The sequence below is a fragment of the Lactuca sativa genome, chromosome 8 (genome assembly GCF_002870075.4).
Source record: "Lactuca sativa cultivar Salinas chromosome 8, Lsat_Salinas_v11, whole genome shotgun sequence".
Classification (NCBI taxonomy): domain Eukaryota; kingdom Viridiplantae; phylum Streptophyta; class Magnoliopsida; order Asterales; family Asteraceae; genus Lactuca; species Lactuca sativa.
In genome coordinates this window covers 133,282,747-133,304,048 of record NC_056630.2, presented here as the reverse complement: position 1 = coordinate 133,304,048, position 21,302 = coordinate 133,282,747, and the positions used below count along the sequence as shown (strand labels likewise).

Sequence of the window (21,302 nt, the reverse complement as noted above, 5' to 3'; positions counted from 1 at the left end):
CTTTTTTTTTTTCTTGTTAAAATGATAGAGCTACTTTTGTTTACTAAAGTTACAATGTTCGTAAAATATGAAACGTTATTTACCCTTTACCATCTTTACAAACTATTGTAAAGATTACAATATTCTTTGCTACATCCTTAGAAAATGGGATCACATGGTGTTCATCTTTTGGAAGCTAGAATGGTCTCAAGCGGTAACATTTTTGCCCTACTTATGAACAAGATCACTTGACTTGAAAGGAAGTGAGAAGATATCAATCATTATGTTTGACTAATTAGACTTGAAAGGAGATGATGCCCTAAAATAAACATTTTGAAATCCTTTGTCATTACCACATGATGAGATCTATAAGTGCATTTCTAAATCGTTGTATCAACAACATATAATCATAATTAAAATGTATAAAAAATGATTAATGGCTTATAAGGGTGATATAGTTTAGGTTTTTCAGATTTACTACGGATGAACATCATTCACATATGCTCGTAAACACATGAACACATATTCACGATTTCCAAATGTGTGTTTGTTGTTGATTTATCAGAATCTTGGTTTGTTCTTGGCTTCTTGCACACATTCGAGTGTGTGTATGTATGTATGGATATGTTCATAAGTGTGCTGATTATTGAATCACAAACTCACTGGAGTATGTGTGTTCGTGTTCTGATGTGCCAAGAACTCATCGGAAAAATCATATTAGCCGGAGACTCACTGAAGAAAATGACCGGAGCTACCAGAGACGCCGGAAACCAACTAAAACCTACATCAACTCGTCATAAGGATACAATATGAACATTCCAAACAAGTTTAATACTAATATGTGAAAAAAAAATACAAAGAATTAAATGTGAACAAAACCTAATCTATGTTACCAACTAGAATGGAATCAGTGTGCCTTCGGCGCTGCGGTTTTGGAATTAAACTACATCACAGTTTTGCATAACAGTTACGTAAGACTTAGACATAGCAACAAAATATTTACAACATCAGATTTCTTGTATAAGGATAGTTACATACCAACATAATATTCATAGCAAAAGATTACTTCCTTAAGGGTTGCATAGATACATATTGTTTATTTATAGTAGAACATCACTAAATAGATAAACATATTACTTATAAGGATGCTTGTCTTCAGGGAGTTTCTTGATTTGTTGTTTGAGATTGTTGATAAGGGCGTCGTATTTATCCTGCATTTCATGGATGGTGTTGGTCATTTTTGTTGTCTCGTAGTGGTTGTCAAGCAGCACATGTTACGTAGTGTTTGAACATCAACGTCGTCATCGTGATTTGTTATGTATAGTCGGATATTTTCGTCAATTGTGAAACTTTCTTCTAACCTCGATTGAATTGCTTCAAGTATGTCTGCAATTTTTCTAAGGAAGGAAGTCGATCATAATCATCAAAGTGTTATTGAAATCTGTACTATTCATTTTGATATTTATGATGCGATGTGGTTTAGATTTAGTTTTCAAAGTTACAATTTATATGTGTGGTATATTGTCATTTTGTGCATGTAGATAATGTAAGTTGTAGTTATAGACTTCCATATGTGATGTTTTCCTGTTTGTAGCATTGCTTATTGATTAATTGCAAAGTAATTGAGAATAGTACGTGGCTTGTTATGTAGTGGGTTGGTAACAAATGCTATAGTAGGTTACACTTGAAGATTATTATTATATGATGACAACTTTAAGTAAGTAAAAAACAATAATAGTAAATAAAATTTATAAAAACTTATAAACGTGTGGTATATTGTCATTTTGTGCATGTGGATAATGTAAGCTGTAGTTATAGACTTTCATTTGTGATGTTTTCCTGTTTGTAGCATTGCTTATTGATTAATTGCAAAGTAATCGAGAATAGCACGTGGCTTGTTATGCAGTGGGTTGGTAATAAATGCTATAGTAGGATACAGTTGAAGATTATTATTATATGATGACAACTTTAAGTAAGTAAAAAACAATAATAATAAATAAAATTTATAAAAACTTATAAACGTGTGTGTGGTTAGTAACGTAGAAAAATTTAGTTGGAATATTACTTTCATGTTTTCTAATAATATTTTTTTGTTTAGGTCGTATTAATTTAGTTTATATGAATATGTAATTTTTTTTAACCGATTCTTATTGTGATGTTGTCTAAATATATATTTTTGTTTTACTTAAAATCAATTACGTTTTTTTTATTTATTATCTTATAGAGAAGGTGAACAGTAAGCTATTATAGGTTGTAGTTGATAAGACATTAATAGAATTAGATATGTGCCCCAAAGTTGATAAAATATTAGTAAGCTATTATAGGTTGTAGTTGATAAGATATTAGTAAAGAAAAGAAACAGAAGGAAAGATATGTGCCCAAAATGAAAAGGCGAAAACTCCCGTTTGCAATAAAGAAAGAGAAGAAAATATGATGTTAAAAGGTTTTAAGCTTTTATGTTTTATATAATATAAGTTATTATTATCCAAAAAAAAACCAATGAGAATGACATTATAAACGAGAATGCAAAAAAAAAAAAAAAAAAAAAAACCATGACACTAAAAGAATTTCCATTAATTTATCAATCTTTGCTGATAACCTATAATGGTGACAGTTTATAAGGATTACATGCTTAAAGCATAGAAAATTTAGTAAAAATAATAGAGTATAAATCTAGAATGATAACTTATTTTGATTAATCATTTTAAATAAAAACCTAAAACAAAACAACACATACTTAAGACCATAACTTATGTCCAACAACTACTTTTAACTGTTAAATGTGATGTAGTTCAACAATCATAAAAATGTATTTCTAGTGCAAATACAACCACCAACAAAAACAAAACAAAACTTGAGAATTTGATTCATATTTCACCTACACTTTTGTAATCCCATTCTCACGAATAAGATCCTCCTTTCTTTGATAAATCGGCAATGCTAATGAATCAAAAAACTTCAAATGAAACGATTTCACCCCCACCCATTTCTTAGGCACCACCTCCACCACTTCATCGACGGCAGCCACCACATTATCAACAATCTCCTCCACATCCATTCCTTCAAATTTACCCACTTTCACCACACTACAAGTCCCTTTACTTAACCACAACAAAGAAGAACAAAACCCCATTTCAATCTCCTCTTTCCAATCGCCATCTCGCTTTAATTCCACCGGCACCGGAATCTTTTTCTTGTTCTTGTAGAACACCTTGCCCAATATCCCCGGCAGCATGTCGATTACTCGCCGGTCAGCCAAGAAGATATCGAATGAGTTTAATAGTTCCATTTTTGATTCAAATGATCTGTAATCTGATTTGAGCTTGGAGAGTTTGAGGATTTTCGAGATGGGTATGCCTAAAGATTTGATTTTTTTGTCGGCGAATTCGACGGTTAGTTTCTGAGAGTTGGGTTTTGGCCGGTCATCGATTATGAGACAACTGCGGGAGAATTCCGGCGAAGTTTGTAGAGAGTGGGGAATGGGTATTTTGTTAGGGCTTTTGGTGAAGTCTTTGTTTGGGATTTTCTTGAGAGTTAAGAGAAGATAGATGAAATCATCAACGTCGCCGGAAATCGACTCTTTCTGATCGGAGACTTGCTTTCTTTTCCATTTAATCAAAGACATGAGAGCTTTCCTGACTGTATCTCGATGGATTCTCTGTTTTGATTGATCCTCGCCGGAGGTAACTGGAGCCATGCGTAGGATCGAACTTGGGAGTTGTTTCCGGCGCCGCAGGGGTAGGGTTATGGTGGGTTTTACAACGTATCAACTCTTTGACGTCTTTTTTAAAGGGAAAAGATGTTATATTGTGAAGGACAATAATACCCTCGAACAGTGAAACGAAAAAACATCTACTTATAACTTAAACATCTCCCCACTCCACTCCAACCCAAAATCAAAACTCAATTTTTCAATCAAATTTGATGTTAAATTTCTCCAATTCAATATCATTTTTCACATAACATTGATGTTGATGAATTGGCTCTTTTAATATTCATTTATACTATGTATGTTGATGAATTAGTTATGTTTTGTGATTGAAAATACATGCTACTTGATGTTTTACAAAACCAGGATAAAATTTTCTCAAAGGGGCTGTTTTATCATCCGAATATATTAATAAGATTAATTCTAGTATTTGATCAACTTAGTAATATAATATTATTAAACTACTCCTATTTGACAAGTCAACCTCTACTACATTTTAGAGCATAGAAAATTAGAAATCATAAGATTTTTTTTTACCAATAACGTTTTCCACACCAAAAAAAGATGAAAAAAAAATGACTTGGTCAATTGGATCATGTAAACAACTTTCCACAATCTTTCCTATGCTCAATACACATTCATGAATTAGTTATTCGGATCATATTCTTGGAAACTCGTCTTAAATCTTTCAACCATTTTTAATTCTTCATCTTTGCTAAGCTTACAATTCCGCCAATCAGCCCTATCTGCCATGTTTAACAACCCTGCCAAAACCTGCAATTCACAAAAAAAAAAAAAAAAAATTCCCATTTCCATTATATATCCATAAATTTTATACACCAAATAATAATAATAATAATAATAATAATAATTTATTACCTCACGACCAAATTGCACTGGAAATTTCTCATTCTCTTCAACCACATGTGATAATATTATACCTCCAGGGAGTTCCACATAAAATAAACTACTTTTTCCATCATACTCCCTACGCACCAATTTTCTTCCCTCTGAACTCTTGTCACCTACAATAATAATAATAAAAAAGGATCAAGATTCAACCTAATGACCATTTTACCCTTACATTAAGTCAGTTTTTTTTTTGGCTTAACCCATTAAGTCATTCCATCAAGATCAAGAAAAAAAGTATTTAAAAGATTAAGCTCATTAAGTAAAAAAGAAACAGCCACTTACTTTTAAGCACCATAAACTTGAATCCCAACTTTTCAGCAGCTAAATTGAAGATATCCTGAACAGCAGATGCTCTTGATAAAGGAACTGGAATGGCCTGTAGATTAGCATGAGTTGCTCTTATGTAAACCCACTCAAAGAAAACAACTTCTTTTCCATGGCTCTTGAAATAATCTTTAAGACTCTTCTGAAATCTAACCAACTCTATCTCACATTCTGGAGGTGAAGTGAGAGTATTTGGTAGATGTTCAATTGGTAATATAAGTACATGATCTTGAACCAATGGCCCTTTAGCAAGAGCACAGTAGCAATTCTCACCAACACTGGTAATCAAATGTGATTCCACATTTGGACTCGATAAACAAAACCAACATTCCTTTGATCTTGAATTTCCTTTTTCCTGCAAACTATGTTTATAGCTGCAATCTTCACCTCTATCACATTTCCCTTTATTCAAAAACTCAAAACATACACCTCTCATGGATTGTTCCCTTGCTTCCATATCATGGCGAAAGTGACACGTGTCGCCACGTGGACAAGAACCGGAAGAAATGAATTTGAAACACAACTTATCACTCTCACCACTTCCAAGTTTTTGTCTTTTTGAGACATCATATCGCCAATACTGTGAATCTGAAAGACTTTCAGCAGATCTTTTTTCTGGTTCTGCTTGAGTATATGGAGATAAGGTGGTGTTTGGTGGTTTAGTAGATATCTCAGTAGAAGACATGGTAGATGCTGGAGTTGGAGAAATTGCATGAATAAATTTCTGAGAGAAATTTACACATAGCAAGAAAATGAGGATTAATAATAGTTAAATAGTTGACTAAAGTGTAAAACCAACCTGCTTAGATGCATTTCCTACTGGGGCTAATCCAATAAAACGGGTTGCATGTGCAGCATCATCATTCATATATGGTTCTCTGGCATAATATACACCCTTAGATCCTGCAACATGGTACCTACCATAGACCATAGACCATAAGAGCAACTGTAATTGAGATCAACCATAAATAAACTTGTAAGATTTGAATTTTAAACTTACCGGGGTTTGATTTCTGCAACTAGCTCTGATATTGCAGCATCACTACCTGTGGAATCTGATATTCCTGGAGGAATATTGGATGTTGAAGCTCTATTCAAGATTCCATCGGGCCATTCATTAGTAAGTAGTAGTTAAGGAAATGAAACCTTATGATATAAACTCATCACCCATGTAACTATAAGAAATAGAATGGAGTGAAAGAGGTAAGAAGGATATGTGAGGAATATGTCTATGATTCCAGGTTCTTCAGCTAATGCCCTCAGAGCATCGATGTCATCTTGAGTATAAGTTCCATAAATTAGACCACTTGGTGATCGCCTACCGGACAAGTATGCCACAGATAAACCTAGATATGAGTACGGTAATCAGCAATCACAGTTAGGTAACTACTGAAACGAAAAGAAGTTGGAAGATAACAAGTACATTTCTATTGCATTATAGATTTATTATGCATTCTAACAATCAAAAACATACCATGGAGTGTGAACTTGCCACTGCCTTTCAACCAGTACAAATTATCCCGAATCTTCAAGCCATCCATCTTAAACCCTTGATTACCAGACTCCTTCGCAGCAGCTGATAGGACCTTGGCAGCTCCAGCTCCATAATCGCCGATGAAATAGGTCGGTAGCGGGATATTCTTCCGACCTTCTACGTACTCAGTCAGCTCCTCCAAATGCTCGGACGATTCCGGGAAGAACTGCCCGACGCATAATACGGCATCAAATGGACCGGTTGATTTATTAACCTAAAACCACAAAACAAAGTGCAAAATTCAAAAAACTTAATATCAATTCTTACGCATATTAACATATAAATGATTGTGTTTGTATATATACCGACGAAACGCGTTTGAAGAGCTGATTTAGGTGGCCAAGGGGATCTCCAGTCAATAGAATCCTTGGAGGCGCCATTAGAGGGATAGAGAAGGAGACCGGAGGAGAGTTTGAGATCATCGGCGGCGGTTGGCCCATGGAGCTTTAGTTGAGCTTTTCATTTGGGCCAAATGGCCCAATAAGCAAAATCAAACTTCTTATAAAGCTTTGAGTTGAAAATGGGCTTCCATACAAAAATACGTCGTCCCGAATAAATAAAGAATTGTTTTGCCATAACATGTTTTTTTTTTTTTTCATAAATGTTAATTTGTGATAATTTTGAATTAATTTTTTTTCACATCTTATTTTATGAGTTTTTTATTTTATTAAATTTTATATAATACTTTAATGTAATAATTGCAATAAATATAATAATAAATAAATATCAATTTCATTAATAAACTTACATTCTACTTTTGAAAATTTTAAATTAAAGTTCATTGTTTATTTTGTATATTTATTTAAATTATTTGTTTAAATTTAAAAGATAAAAAATTTAATTTTAATAATTCATTATTTTTTTTTATTTTATTATAAATTCATAGTTCCCAATTATTTAAACCTTCATATATATATATATATATATATATATATATATATATATATATATATATATATATATATATATATATATATATATATATATTTTAAATTAACCCATGTAATACGTGGGTCTCATAACTAGTTGTTAACATAAGCTTAGCCTTGTCCCTAGGTATTTTTTTTTAATTCAATAAAGTAAAGGAAAGTAAAATATTGAGAGAAAGAAAGGGATGGGAAAGAATTTATTCCATGTTTTCTAGTTTGAATGAAATAAAAGAAAAATTTTAAGTTTTTGTGTTCCCAAGGTAAGAGGAAAAAGAAAATAAACTTAAAGATTTTCTTTTTCCTCACTTTCTTCCAAAATTTGCCTAATTTCGAAGTAAAATATGGCTCCGAAATCCTTTCTTTCCCCTCACTTTCCTTCCATTAATGAAACTTTGGAACACGATTTTCCTTTGACATCCCTCACTTTCCCTCTATATCAATCCGTATCTCTCCTTAAGTAGAACCCAGAAACAACGCGTTAGAGACGTATTATAAATATGAGATCCAATATGTCAATTATTTTTATTTTAAATGATTAATAACCAATGATCTTTAATTTTTTTTAAAAAAAAAAAGCAAAAGATTCATCTTTTTCTACGAAACAATCAATGTTCTACTCTTGGCAGAAATAGTGGTTGGAGACCTATGATTGTCATGTTGGGATTGACATATTGTCTTGCATCTTAAAACCATCCAACTATATGATTGAATATTTTTCTCATGAAATCAGTTAAACAAAATAGATAATGAATACAACTTCAACTTGTATATACGAAAACCGTTACATATGATATGATTTGATAGCTACATGTTGATGCCATAAACCAAAAGAGCTCTGGCTGCTCCTCTGCAATACAATCTGGCGATTGATCTGAATGATTCTTGGCTATCCTGATGCATATTAAATTAATTTATGAATCATTATAATGATCATCAAGAAAGTACGCAGAAAAAGTAAAAATCTACATATTACATGGCATGATCGATTGAAGAATTAGGAAACTAGAAGTCATTTAAATAGTAGCAACAAGGATCAAGCAAATGATACAAGTTAAAAAACACATACAATATCCAAATCTGAAGCTTAATGGGCTACCATCAATGGCGACCGTACGACCACCAAATTCGACTCCAATAGTCAAGTCATGAACTGGTTAAAACCTCATGTCGGTGAATTGCAACAACAAACATGATTTACCTACACCTGGGAGTGAATACACACTAAAATTCATTAAACTGGGTTGAATTAGGAATCGAAAACACATTAGGAAATTTAGCAGAAACGATGATATGTATGAACTGTTGAAATAAACAATCAATCGCTCCAATGAGTTATTCAAAAGTTCAAAACCTACTGTTAGTTGCATCAATTAGTTGACGCACCTTACCAATTCCAAAAAAAAATCAAGGATTACGAAAAGATCATCGATGGGATCGAAGAATCCAAATTTCTTTGTATAGGAAGCTGGATCTTATAGTTCATAGCCTCAACAATTAAGAGAAATAGCTCTATATCCGGAAGTGGAGATGGTGCTGATGATGATTCAATTTTTCATTGTGATTTTTTTTATAGTGTAAAGCCGATTGTTGATCGCAACAACATCCAAACTAACACTAAAGCTGGTTTGTTCGTTCGATTGGAACATAATACGTGATTTTCGGGCAGGGGAATCGATCATTTGAGATGTCTTCGATTGTGAAATCCAATTCAATTGGTGATTGCTGGCTGACGGCGACAATGGATATGTCTCCGATTAGGGCTCGGTGAGGAGTAAACGGTGGTGGTTGTCAGCTGCGATGGGGGTGGTTTTATGAGAATATGACGATGTTGGTCGCATAGTATACTAGCAATGGAGAAGGATTGTGAAGAATGTGTTTACCTCCATTATCATTGATGCAGAAATTCCCAATTAAAACTTTTCTTTTATCCTTATTAGGGTTGTTTGGATAGGAAAAAAAGAGGTGTTTATTGCTTATTTTCACAATAAGATAATTTGAGTGTTTGGATAAAATCCAGTTTATTAAGCTAAATAAGCTAATTTTAATAAACATCCTTCCCCATGCTTATTGCTTATTGCTTATTCTCACCACAAATAAGTTATAAACAATAAGCTAAAAAGCTAATCCAAACACCCCCTTAAAATTTTATTATCATTGATGCGAAAATTCCCAATACATTTTAAATATTTTGAGTACAAGTGATTGTCTCAATAAAATTCTAAGGATGTCATAATCGATACAGAAACATAGGTTACAAAGTACAGACCATGGTAGAACTAAGGGTAGCAAATACATCATAATGAAACCATTATCCAAAAAATTTTCGTTTTTAAATTAATAAAATTATTATCCAAAACCTCATCATGAAAAAATGGTGGAATAAAGTGTAGCAAATACATCATAAAACATCAGAGTAATCACAAAATACGGAATGAAGTGGTGTGTACACTGCAGTCATCCCAAACTATTCCCCTTCGAACCAGAAGTACCTGAAACATAGACTGAAAACGGTAAGCACAAAGCTTAGTGAGTTACCCAAAATACCACTTACCATACATAATAAACACATAAAGGGCCCTGCTCGGTATACATATCTGTTAGTCATCGGGCCTCGTCCGATATACATATAACAAATAAACAGATAAACACATAACACATGCAATAATCACAAAGATAAATAGCTTACAAAATGGTCATCGGTCCCCACCCGTTAAGCGTACAAGCATATAACACATGCAAGAGTCACGCAAACATCTAGCATCCTAACATAACAAACCATGAGCTTGTATTAGTGCCTTCAACCCGCTAAACACAGTGATGAAACTCACCTCTAGCATATAAGCACATAACACATGCAAGAGTCACGCAAATATCTAGCATCCTAACTTAACAAACCATGAGTTGGCATTGGTTCCTTCGACCCGCTAAACACAGTGAGGAAACTCACCTCTAGCTGCTGAAATACTCAAAATAAAAATCGTCGGCTGGTCCGGAAGATCCTTGCGCTATCATCATCGAAATAATGTCCAATTAATAATTGGATCCCGACCCAAGACCAAGAGTCTAAGCTGCCTAGCCCATAACCAGGGTAAAATACCATTTTATCCTTGTTCTTACATAGCCCAAAACCAAGGACCAATCCAATATTCAAAAGACCCAAATCCTATTTGGCAACCTAAAGCCCAATATGGACCAATCTTCCAAATTGGGCCCAAAACCCATTATGGGCCTAAATCAAAGGAAGCCCAAAAGTACAAGCAAGTCCAAAATCAGTAGTCTAATGGCCATACAAAGGCCCAAATCTTAATAGTCTAAAGCATGGCCCAAAAATACAAATCCACAATCTCTTCGGCCCAGACTAGCATACGCTTGGCGTACCAAGCTCGTACGAGCTGCGTACGCGATCAATGCAAACACATCTCGCAACCAGTATGCTCAACGTACCTAGGAGTACGCCCTACATACCGGTCTAATCCCAAATCTTTGGCAAAATGACTTAATCACTTCATAACTTACTATCTGATCCACAAGATATCTTCACATTAAGGTCCTAACCCATAAAGTCGAAGGCTTTAAGCCATTGCATGGCTAAAAATACTCCAAAGTCCAAATATAGCATCTTAGCTCCATAAAATTAGACATCAACTTTGTTGCATGGATACACAAAACCCATAAAGGTGACATTTTTATGCATCAGGGACCTCTAAAACGTCCAGATCTAGAGGCTAAACTCTTGGAATGACCTTTACTCACAAGGACCAACCAAAAGGGACCAAAATAAGTCATAAATCAACCCAAACTGGATCCACACAAGGATTTATCAAGCTAAAAACCTTATACCTTCAATGGCTTGCAAAAAAAGTGCTAATTCTGGATCTCTAAGCTTCACTCCAAGATCAATCTCTCTCTGGCTCTCACAATCATATCCTCCAATGTCCTTCAACTAGATCGGCTCACAAATTGCGGAATATCACTCCTCATCATCTCATGGTATCTTGCCTTCTTCATCTCCTTGTCCACCATTGATATTTCCATATTTATAAATACTTTTAGGTAATATTTTAATACATTTTGAGTAATATTTTGGTTAATTGCAAAAGATGTGTGATACTTACTGAATTAATTTACATTTTGCAGCCAATTAAGACACTCTTGAATAATAAGGACCGGATGTGACAAGCTCACGACGTGGGACTCCTATCTCACGATGTGAGCCACGATTTTGTGAAAACTGTATACACACACACACACACACACACATATATATATATATATATATATATATATATATATATATATCCCTTTGCATTATCAATTGAAAGAGCTTTTAGATAAAGGATATTCAGAGATACTTGAATTTAGAGGTCAGAAACCTGCAAAAAACATACATTGGAAGGAGATATTGCTTGAAGATCAATAATTTGAAGACTATAACTCTACATTCGGTTTACATTAATTTAGCCATGTCAATTTCTTATGAACTTGTGTGTTTGATTTCAGCTATGAGTAGCTAAACTAGTTTACTTTCATTTAGCTAGATGAAACCCTGAATCTATGAGTTAGTTTAGTATTTACTAGATTTTATAAAGTTGGATTTATGCTTGTGTTTGATTATCATTACCTAACATGTTAAAGTTTGTAACTTTGCTGCTTAAATTCAAGTTTAGAGTAGCTTAGTGACCATTAAATTACATGAACTTGTTTACCTAATAGTTTAGTGACCATTAAATTGCTAGAGCTAGGAGTAACCACATATAAATTAAGTAATAAAAGTAGCAAACTTAGCTGTGTTGGAGAACATAATTGTGATCATAATTGTGTTTGCTTAATTGCTTTAGATAAATCTTACATAGCCCAATTATAATTAATAACTAATTATGTGTTTGCTTGTGTATGACCTTACATAGTAGTACATGAATTGCTTGGGTTATAGTCGTAGTTTCTAAGGAATTACTAGTTCACTATAACCTGTAGCCCTTATACCAATCTGTCACACTCCCCGCCAACGGCAAAAGCGTCGGGTCATGCGACGTTAGGATGTTGGATCTTGGAGGCATGTATATTGAACAATACACACAAATATAACCCAAATATTTCTTTATTTATTAATAACAATATGTTACATTGTTTGACTGCCAAACAAACTTCCTAATCATAAACTAAACAAAGAATATTTACAGCAGTCACTTGTTGACTTCCTTCAACACTACACTGCCTCCGATACTCCTTTTCTTGAGAATACATGGGTTTTGAAAACGTCAACATAATATTGGTGAGTTCACAGGTCTTTATGGCTTTATACTTTTAGAATAGTTTTATCATTTCATATTTTAAAAGATTCATATTCTTTATATCTTATTTTCCTAGGATAAATTACTTCGTTCGTACTTATCATATAACTTTTCCTTTTATAGATTTTTATCCTTTTCCTTATCCTTTTCATACTATGACTACTTTCAAGGCATTTTCCTCTATATAGTTTATTTAATTAATTAAGGTTGATGGACAATGTTACATTGAGTTCCTATAATCGAGCTATTGACTTGATATTTGCCCCACCACGATGCTTCATTAGACGTCGAAAGACTATAAAGTTTTGCATGTCGGGGTTGTAGCTAGCACCCGCAGGTGGGGGAGTCAACCCCGTATAAATATATACATATCGTTAACGATCACTTAAGATTAACAGTTATAGTCCCGAAGTTAGCTGAACTTAATCATCTAAATGATGAATAATGATACTCATTTACCAACTATTTTGTTTAACCTTAATTTTTCCTTTAGTATGATTTCCTTTTATATATATATATATATATATATATATATATATATATATATATATATACACACACATAACAATACACATATAAATAATTATTTTTGTATTGATTTTCTTTCATAGGATATTAAGACAAAGTACAATTAAGTACATTGCTTATCTTTAAGTTTTCCTTTAATATAGTTTTATTACATAATTATTCTGATATACTATATATATATATATATATATATATATATATATATATATATATATAACCATATACATATAATAATTATTATGATTTTGATATTGATAGGATACACTACTAGAAAAACAGCCTTTTACGACGCGCATACCACGACACTCATTGATTTATGTTACGCAAACGAGAGTGACATTAAAAAATTGTCATCTCTTCAGAAAATTTAAGGATTTAGGTCACGCATTATTGCGTGCCCTTAAATTAATGTCATAAGAAAAAAAATTAAAAACACGGAGGGCGCTGTATCTTAAATGCGCGCCCTCTATAAGTGTCGCTTTATAATTTTAATGAACGCGCGTTCCTTAGTTATAAGCGGGAAAAGAAAAGCCAAAAAATTAGAAAAGCCCGCTACCCTGTTTGCCCTAAGCGTTTTGACGCATCTTTCACTATCCTCACACTGTTGTGCAACTTCTCAATCAAAGATCCAAGGCTACGATCATCGACAATCTTGATGCCTTCATATCATGATTGATTGAGTTATCTCAATCTGTCATCGTCAATGGCAGGTGCTTTCATCGCCGTTCTACCCTTTCACTTCCAGTGAACGATGGTCAAACGTTCTCTACTTCTTCAACAGGTATGTGAATCAGATTTGCGGTGATGCCGAGAGCATTCACCTGCCGTCCCAATATCCGTCTTCGCCTTCCTCTTCTCTCTCTTCCACTCCTCTAAGTACACCCCTTACTCTTGATCTAAGGATTTTTTTTCAAAATTAGTAGTTTATCTGTTGTATCCCCAAAAAGGGGTACGACTTTTACTGGAACTAGGGTTTCAGTTCTTAGTAAAATCGAAGGGGGCTTTGGTCACTAGACCATGAAATTAAGTGGGCTTGATAATGATATACCAACAAACTTGCTACCAGACTCTATGATTTTAGAACCAAACTCCCTGCAAAAGTCTTACAAATGGGAATGAGATTTTCTTCTTCAAAATATTTGATAAAGCTACTTGTATTAAATGAAAGTCTCACCTTTTTCCAGGTGCAAGATTATTTAGTAAGGTGCTTATCCTTTTATTTTCAACAGAGACGAGTTTTGTTGAAGAGATTGATGCCTGATGCTTTTCAGATTCACTTCCATTTTGTTTCTTGAAATATTTTGATTGGGTAGGAATATTCTCTCTTTCTTTCTCTAAAACCGGCTCATCAGTTGTGGTTCCACTGCATAAGATCAGAAAACATTTTCTGTTCAAGCATATTCCCAAAACTCTGAAGTACAAAGAGTGTAATTATGTTCAAGCGGATTCTTCTTCTGAAACATTATCTAAAGATTGACCAGATAAATCTTGCATAACTTTTTGAGGTTTTGAATAAGATCTCTCCTCTGATGAGCGAAATTCTTGGGTTGGTTCCTCATGGCTAGATGAAATCATCTTCTCATATGAAATTGTTGTTTGTATCTCATGTTCCTCAGCATTTGAGTTTTCATATGTTACAGATTTCAAGTGGTACTGATTTATATACCTTTTTCTATTTTATAATCTTTTTTGGTGATATGACAAAGTTGTAATATATTTATCATAATGCTCTGGTGGCGAACACAGTGGCAAAGCTCAAGTATGATCCAAATATCCCATATCCATTTTTCTTTAAGTTTACAACATATTACACACACACACACACATATATATATATATATATATATATATATATATATATATATATATATATATATATCATGCATTTCTAAAAGATACTAAAGGGTACAAATGCCTGTTTCATGAATAGGAGCTGTTGCTGTTCTTCTTCTTCTAGCTGTTGCACTCCTCTGTGCATATGAACTATGTGCAGTTTATGTTACAGCTGTTTCAACTGCATACAAATTATCTTATTCTGACTGTATTGAAGTGGGACTAGTTGCATGTTTACCAAACCACCAGATCCAAATGACTTATATCCTTGACAATCTAGAAGGCAAGTACCCTTTGTTCCTTTTTCAATCTTTCTTATAAAAATAGCATCTATTCATACATTTACATGGTCTTTTCACAATCTTTCTATATTTGGCTTAACAGCAAAGGAGTCAAATTGTCTTGGAGCTATCACATCAACTGATGTTATAATTCTTGGTATATATATACATATTAAACCAATGCTATTCCTAATTCCCTATCTCCCTTAATATCTTGATTTTCTCTCTACTTTTTTGACACCATAAATCCAATTTTCCAAATTGGAACGTGGGTGCCTATTTATATGGGTCTTGAGATTGGTCTGCTTGAGGGTTTTCAAGTTTCCTACAATCTCGAGGTACCCTTGCCTACCAATCTATCATAGTTCATTTTTTGTTGTTTCACTTGTATCTCTTATATGTTTGCATGTGAATTAGAACAAAGTTTTTATATTTCTGTATCTATTTTGAGCCAATAAGGTACAAAGGTAGAATATTCAATGAGAATTGATAATCATTCTTTAGGAAAGGAATTCATATTAGATTCAGTATAGTTATTTAGGCAGTTAGGGGCCATCCCATCTGTGTAAGTGACCTTTGGGATTTCTTTAGGAAAGGAATTCATATTAGATTCAGTATAATTATTGGTCCTTACTCCTTCTTTCTGGATATACATGTATACATAGTGGAAATATGTAAGCTTTAAGCTTGAGGAGTAGTTATGGGTTCTTGATTTAGCATCTTTCATAAACATTTAACCAAATTTAATGCAAGAATACCATTTAAAAATTAAAACTTTCTTCCTCGTGAAAATCTTTCATGCATAAAAACATTCTTTTGCGACTTCATAGCTACGTGTAAGTATGCCAAACTACTCAGATGTTTGCTAACATGAGGTTCCATGTAAGATTGCCCCATAAGGTCTGATTGCAAGATGTCTTTTCATTCTGTATCCTTTACTTTAGGCTTTAATTCAAAATTCCTAAGCTTCTACTTGATATTCTTGAGCTATTTCAAATTGTTTAAGAATATTTATTACTTTGATTTTGTCATATTAATCCTCGTTCAATCAAGCAGTCCATATATAAATTAATGTGCGTTTCATATTGATAATCTCATAAAAGTTGTCAAGTTTTTAGTTGTGGAAATGAATCAAATGATAAATGATTGAGCATTGTCTTTGTTACAGGGAAGTAATCTACAAGGAGTTATCAAAGGTATTGGCATACTGTGTTCTTGCAAGTCATGTAAGGGTACCAAAGTAAGTAATCTTACTTCTAACATAACATGATCGTATAAAAGATATAATATTTTGTAATGGGTTTAAGTTTGACTCTTATTTCCTTGTCAAATGGTAGGTAATTGCACCTTCTAAATTTGAGTTTCATGCATGTGACCAATATAGACACTCGATTAAATATATTTGTCTTGAAAACGGGAAAAGCCTCCTTGAACTGCTTGAAATATGTAAATCATCAGCTTTGGAATCTCTATAAGTAGCTTTTGAGAATGTAATTACTTCATTGCCTGTGAAGGAAGTCAAGGGGCGGAGACAGTGAACGAAGTCGAGGGGCGGTGATGTTCGTTGGAGACTCACTTGGGCGAAAGCAATAGGAGTCGCTGATTTGTATGATGTCGTCGGCCGTGCCACAGTCCACCACCAAGATAAGTATCGACAATCCTATCTCCATATTTATGTTTTTGGTCTACTCCAATTGAAGTAAGTGGTTGATTTTTTTTGCCCAATAAAATCAGTCGGTATTCATAGTTGGTGTATTCTAGTGATTATAATTGTTATATTTATTTATTTGTTGTGCTTTTTTACTTTTCGCATTACTAGAGTTGAGATTTTATTGATTTCGTTGCTTTTGTTCTTCTTCTTGGATACGCGGATTATTATTTCTTTCATTAATGCAATCGTTGTTATGGTTTAGAAGATGCCCTTGTCATGCCTTCTTGGCATGAAGATGCCACCTCAAGCTTCCCCATTGAAACGTGTGTGTGTATTATCTATCGCCTCATGTTTGGTCCAATTTAGGTGATCAGATTCATGTTAAGGGAAGTGGTTTCTTTGATTATGATTTGTAAAATTGTCACATTTAGGGGTTTGGAAATATATTTGTTCCTTCTGTTGTGATTTAACATTTGGTTGGATTTGGCACACATTATCTCAGTTTGGTGATGATTATGCAAGCAATATGAGATGTGGGGCAACTGACTTGCCTATTTCATATCCCAACAACAACATTTAGTGATACCCAACCAGTTGATATTGAAATTTGAAAGAAAGTTTCACCATGCATACCAAGTGTTTGATAAAATGCTTGAGCCAGGACAATCTAGTCCTTAAAGAGCAATAACATTCGGTCCTTAAAGGGAGATAATAGGGCAACATGGGAGATATTTGACCTTATCAAGGTTGTTGATTTTCTCATGTAACAACAGTTGGTATTGACACATGAATAATGATTTGTTTTATCAGACAACTTGATAAATATGTAAGTTCTTTCTTCCTATGCATCTGTATGTTTCTTTGACCTTTAACTATTCATCTTGTGACAAAATTCTACAGGTTCCGATGGAGGTCTTAAAGTAATTAAAGAGCGACATAGTTTTAACAAGGTTTGGAGGAGTGGTGAGCTTTCAGTAGAGAGAGAATGGAGAAGTCGAGTACTTTGGACTACATCAACCAGATGTTCCCTATAGGTCAGTTTATCTCACTTTCTTTGGATTCAAGATCAGATCATAGTGATATACTGTCTTCTTAAAAGTTCCGACAGCAGAGAACTATTGCTTATTTCACACCTACACCTACAAAGCAGTAATGTACTTAAAAATAGTTAAGACTCCTTTAGGAATTGAGAAATTATAAAAGTTTAATGCTTCATCATTTTGTAGGCACACCTACACCTACAAAGCAATGTCTATCATATGAAATTACTTGATGTCCAATTGTACAATAACCCCAAGTTACATATATATGTTGATCTTTATGGTGAATCTTCTTTTAGTAAGTGTTTCTCTTAGTTTCACATTATGGAATATTCACTATGCAGAAGCATCTTTATCGGGTGTGGAGCCACTGATGCAAAAAGTACACAATGAGATACGTGTTGTGGATACAGAAATTCTTGCTGCTGTCCGTCAACAGGTGATTATCTTTATAATATCCCCCCTTCAAATGACTATGTGATTAGGTAATGTAGTCATTCATTCATTGAGTTGAGTGTAATCTCATCACTTTTTTTTATGGATATTGTTTTATCCAGAGTAATTCAGGTACAAAGGCAAAGGAGGATTTGGCTGCAGCTACACGTGTTGTTCAGGTCTGTGTAGATTGTTGTTGTCAATTATGTCTCTTATATACTAAAAATCAATAGACTTTCTTTTTTCCACGAATCAATCTCATTATGTTGCCTCTATTGTTATCATTAATTGTAGGAACTCATGTATAAAGTTAGAGAAATTAAAACCAAAGCTGAACAAAGTGAAACAATGGTTCAGGAAATATGTCGTGACATCAAAAAGCTGGATTTTGCAAAAAAACACATCACAACTACAATCACTGCCCTCCATCGTCTTAATATGCTTGGTTAGTTTTTTTTGTTCAAAAAATATGTCATATTTTAAATATTGCATTAAAAAATTATCCCTATTTTAATATGACATTGTCTGCCATCGAACAACTTCAAGTAATGGCTTCAAAACGACAATATAAAGAGGCTTCTGCACAGTTAGAAGTATGTAAGATGTGTGTATATTGGTAGTTGTTAACAAGTTAATAACAAAAACATGTATTCAATGAATGTTATAATTTTCCAACCCATTTAAATTATACATCCAAGTTAAAATTGCTTCTAATGAAGTGCTAATATATATGATTTTTTGTGTTTTAGGCTGTCAGCTAGTTATGTAGTCATTTTGACGGTTACAGAGATAACCCAAAGATCACTAAGCTAAGAGATAAGTTCAAGAACATCAAACAAATTCTCAAGTGTCAAGTGTATTCTAATTTCTCCAGGTATGTAAGTTTGATGTTATTTTACAACTTATTTTTATCTTGGCAAGTCTAATTTCCATTTTTACCCTTCTTTCTTTTATCCCAGCTTAGGTACAGGGTAAGAGACAGAGGAAAGCAGTTTGTTGCAGCATTTAACATACGCTTGGACAGAGGAAAGCAGTTTGTGCCTTTGAAGGGGTATGATTCTCATCACATCACTGAAGAACATCTAGGTGGCAAAATAATATCACGTTCTGTTCTTCTTTGTGCCTTTGAAACTGCAAGAGATGCTGGAGCACTTAGAGAACCTAAGAACAAACTGGAGAAGTGAGTTGAAGAGCTGATATGGAGATTAGACTTTGAAAAGCATTTGAGGGTACATTTTTTTATATTTCTTGTATCTAACTAGTTTGTAAATTTTTGTTACAACTATTGATTTGTTTTATCTTTCCATGGAACGATTATTTGTATGACATTAAATTTTATGCAATGGATTGTATTTTTTGTATATGATATTTTATTTTCTATTATGAGACATTAAATACAAATTTAATTTGAAAATTAGCAAATCTATAAATAATATTTTTTTTAAACATTTAAAATTATGATACGCAAAAATGTGTATCATCTTCATTTATGACATGACCTTTCTTGACAGGGGCTTTTTTGATACGCATTGTGTGTCATTAACACGCGCGTCGTAAGGTTACGAAATGCGAATGCGTGTCGTCTTCCTTTATGACAGGGCCTTTCTTGATACGCACTGCGTGTCGTAAACGCGCGTTGTAATTGCGCGTCGTAAATGAGCGTCGTCTATAGACGACGCGCAAAAACGCGTCGTCTCTCTTTATGACAGGGCCTTCCTTGACGCGCATTTGCGCGTCGTCCGAGCCCTTTACGACGCGCAATGAGCGTCGTAAAAGGCTGTTTTTCTAGTAGTGATAGTAGGGAAAAGTAACAACTAAGTACAATGCTTATCCTTAAGTTTGGCCAGCATAACGACTAGGTACTATGTTGTCCTAGGGATTTGGCCAACATAACAACTATGTATAATTCTCCAGTGTGATTTTAGGCATTATAACGACTAGGCATAATATATTTCTTAAAGTTTGCGCACGGTAGCTATTGGACATAATATTATCCTAACGTTTCATGTATTGTATAAACTACTTATATATTACAAATAATAATATTTTTGTAAAATTATAGTTTGATAACATGTATCCCCCACCCAAATAATACATTTAAAATTGGTAAAAGTGGGGCCGTGAACTCACCCTAGTAGCGTGATTCGTTGATGTAGGGTGGATTCAATACTCGGAACTTTAGAGACTGCCTCAGGATGGACTGGATCGATTAGAGAGAGAGAAAGAGAGAGGGAGGTGCTTGAGAGATGTGCAGAGGCGTTCTGCGGACACTTCTATTTATAACAGGAGTTTGAGGCGCACGCCACACAAATGTTTGTACACGTCGCACATGAGCATCGTGGCTCCATTCGGGAGTCGCAATGTGACATCCCCATTTTTCACGGCCCGAAAAGACCGATTTTGTTTATGCTTTGTAAAAATCAGAGTACTTCTTTTCATAAAAATGTTGCATTTTTTCCCAGAAAAACACGATAAATACATTATCAAAACATTTTCGAAGAAACGTATTTTATTCATTTTAAAACGTTTGGGATGCCATCGTCAATACAGAAACATAAGCATAAACAAAACTTACATTTATTTACACTAGTGATCTGCATCTCTTTAATCTCTCAGTGTAATGTGACTTCATAACAACACTTGTGAAATAAATAAACTGAGTGGGTCAGGTTGGGAAACCTGATGAGTACATAGGGTTTTCAACTCACAATAATATAATTATTATGTTTAAACAATCAAACAATCAAACCAATTACCCATCCCCATTATCTTCTTTACTCTTAGGGATTTATCCTAAGAGTCATATATCGTGCATTCGTTTATTTCGAGGTCCCTTACTTCCAGGTTTATAGGACT

General features: G+C 33.8%; 3 protein-coding genes and 1 long non-coding RNA gene across 4 annotated transcripts; 1 reads left to right on the top strand and 3 right to left on the bottom strand.

The window, feature by feature from the left end:
• Positions 1-2,857: 2,857 nt before the first annotated feature.
• LOC111894663 (uncharacterized) lies at positions 2,858-3,676 on the bottom strand. Its single transcript, XM_023890756.1, has one exon. It carries the CDS (start codon positions 3,674-3,676, stop codon positions 2,858-2,860), a length of 819 nt encoding a protein of 272 aa, XP_023746524.1.
• Positions 3,677-4,199: 523 nt separating this feature from the next.
• LOC111894658 (zinc finger CCCH domain-containing protein 64) lies at positions 4,200-6,916 on the bottom strand. The gene is made up of 8 exons (XM_052765993.1): positions 6,764-6,916; positions 6,399-6,672; positions 6,143-6,270; positions 5,925-6,046; positions 5,724-5,841; positions 4,883-5,648; positions 4,568-4,713; positions 4,200-4,462 (listed from the first exon to the last, which is right to left on the bottom strand). Exons 1-8 carry the CDS (start codon positions 6,896-6,898, stop codon positions 4,334-4,336), a joined length of 1,818 nt encoding a protein of 605 aa, XP_052621953.1. The 5' UTR covers positions 6,899-6,916; the 3' UTR covers positions 4,200-4,333.
• A 1,173-nt stretch (positions 6,917-8,089) lies between these two features.
• On the bottom strand, positions 8,090-9,279 carry LOC111894657 (uncharacterized). The gene is made up of 2 exons (XR_002851287.3): positions 8,454-9,279; positions 8,090-8,278 (listed from the first exon to the last, which is right to left on the bottom strand). It is a non-coding gene; the product is annotated as an uncharacterized LOC111894657 (long non-coding RNA).
• An 8,677-nt stretch (positions 9,280-17,956) lies between these two features.
• On the top strand, positions 17,957-19,630 carry LOC111894662 (vacuolar protein sorting-associated protein 53 A). Its single transcript, XM_023890755.2, has 6 exons — positions 17,957-18,005; positions 18,356-18,450; positions 18,569-18,625; positions 18,741-18,891; positions 18,969-19,039; positions 19,406-19,630. The coding sequence occupies exons 1-6, from the start codon at positions 17,957-17,959 to the stop codon at positions 19,628-19,630; spliced, it is 648 nt and encodes a 215-aa protein (XP_023746523.1).
• The last annotated feature ends 1,672 nt before the right edge of the window (positions 19,631-21,302 follow it).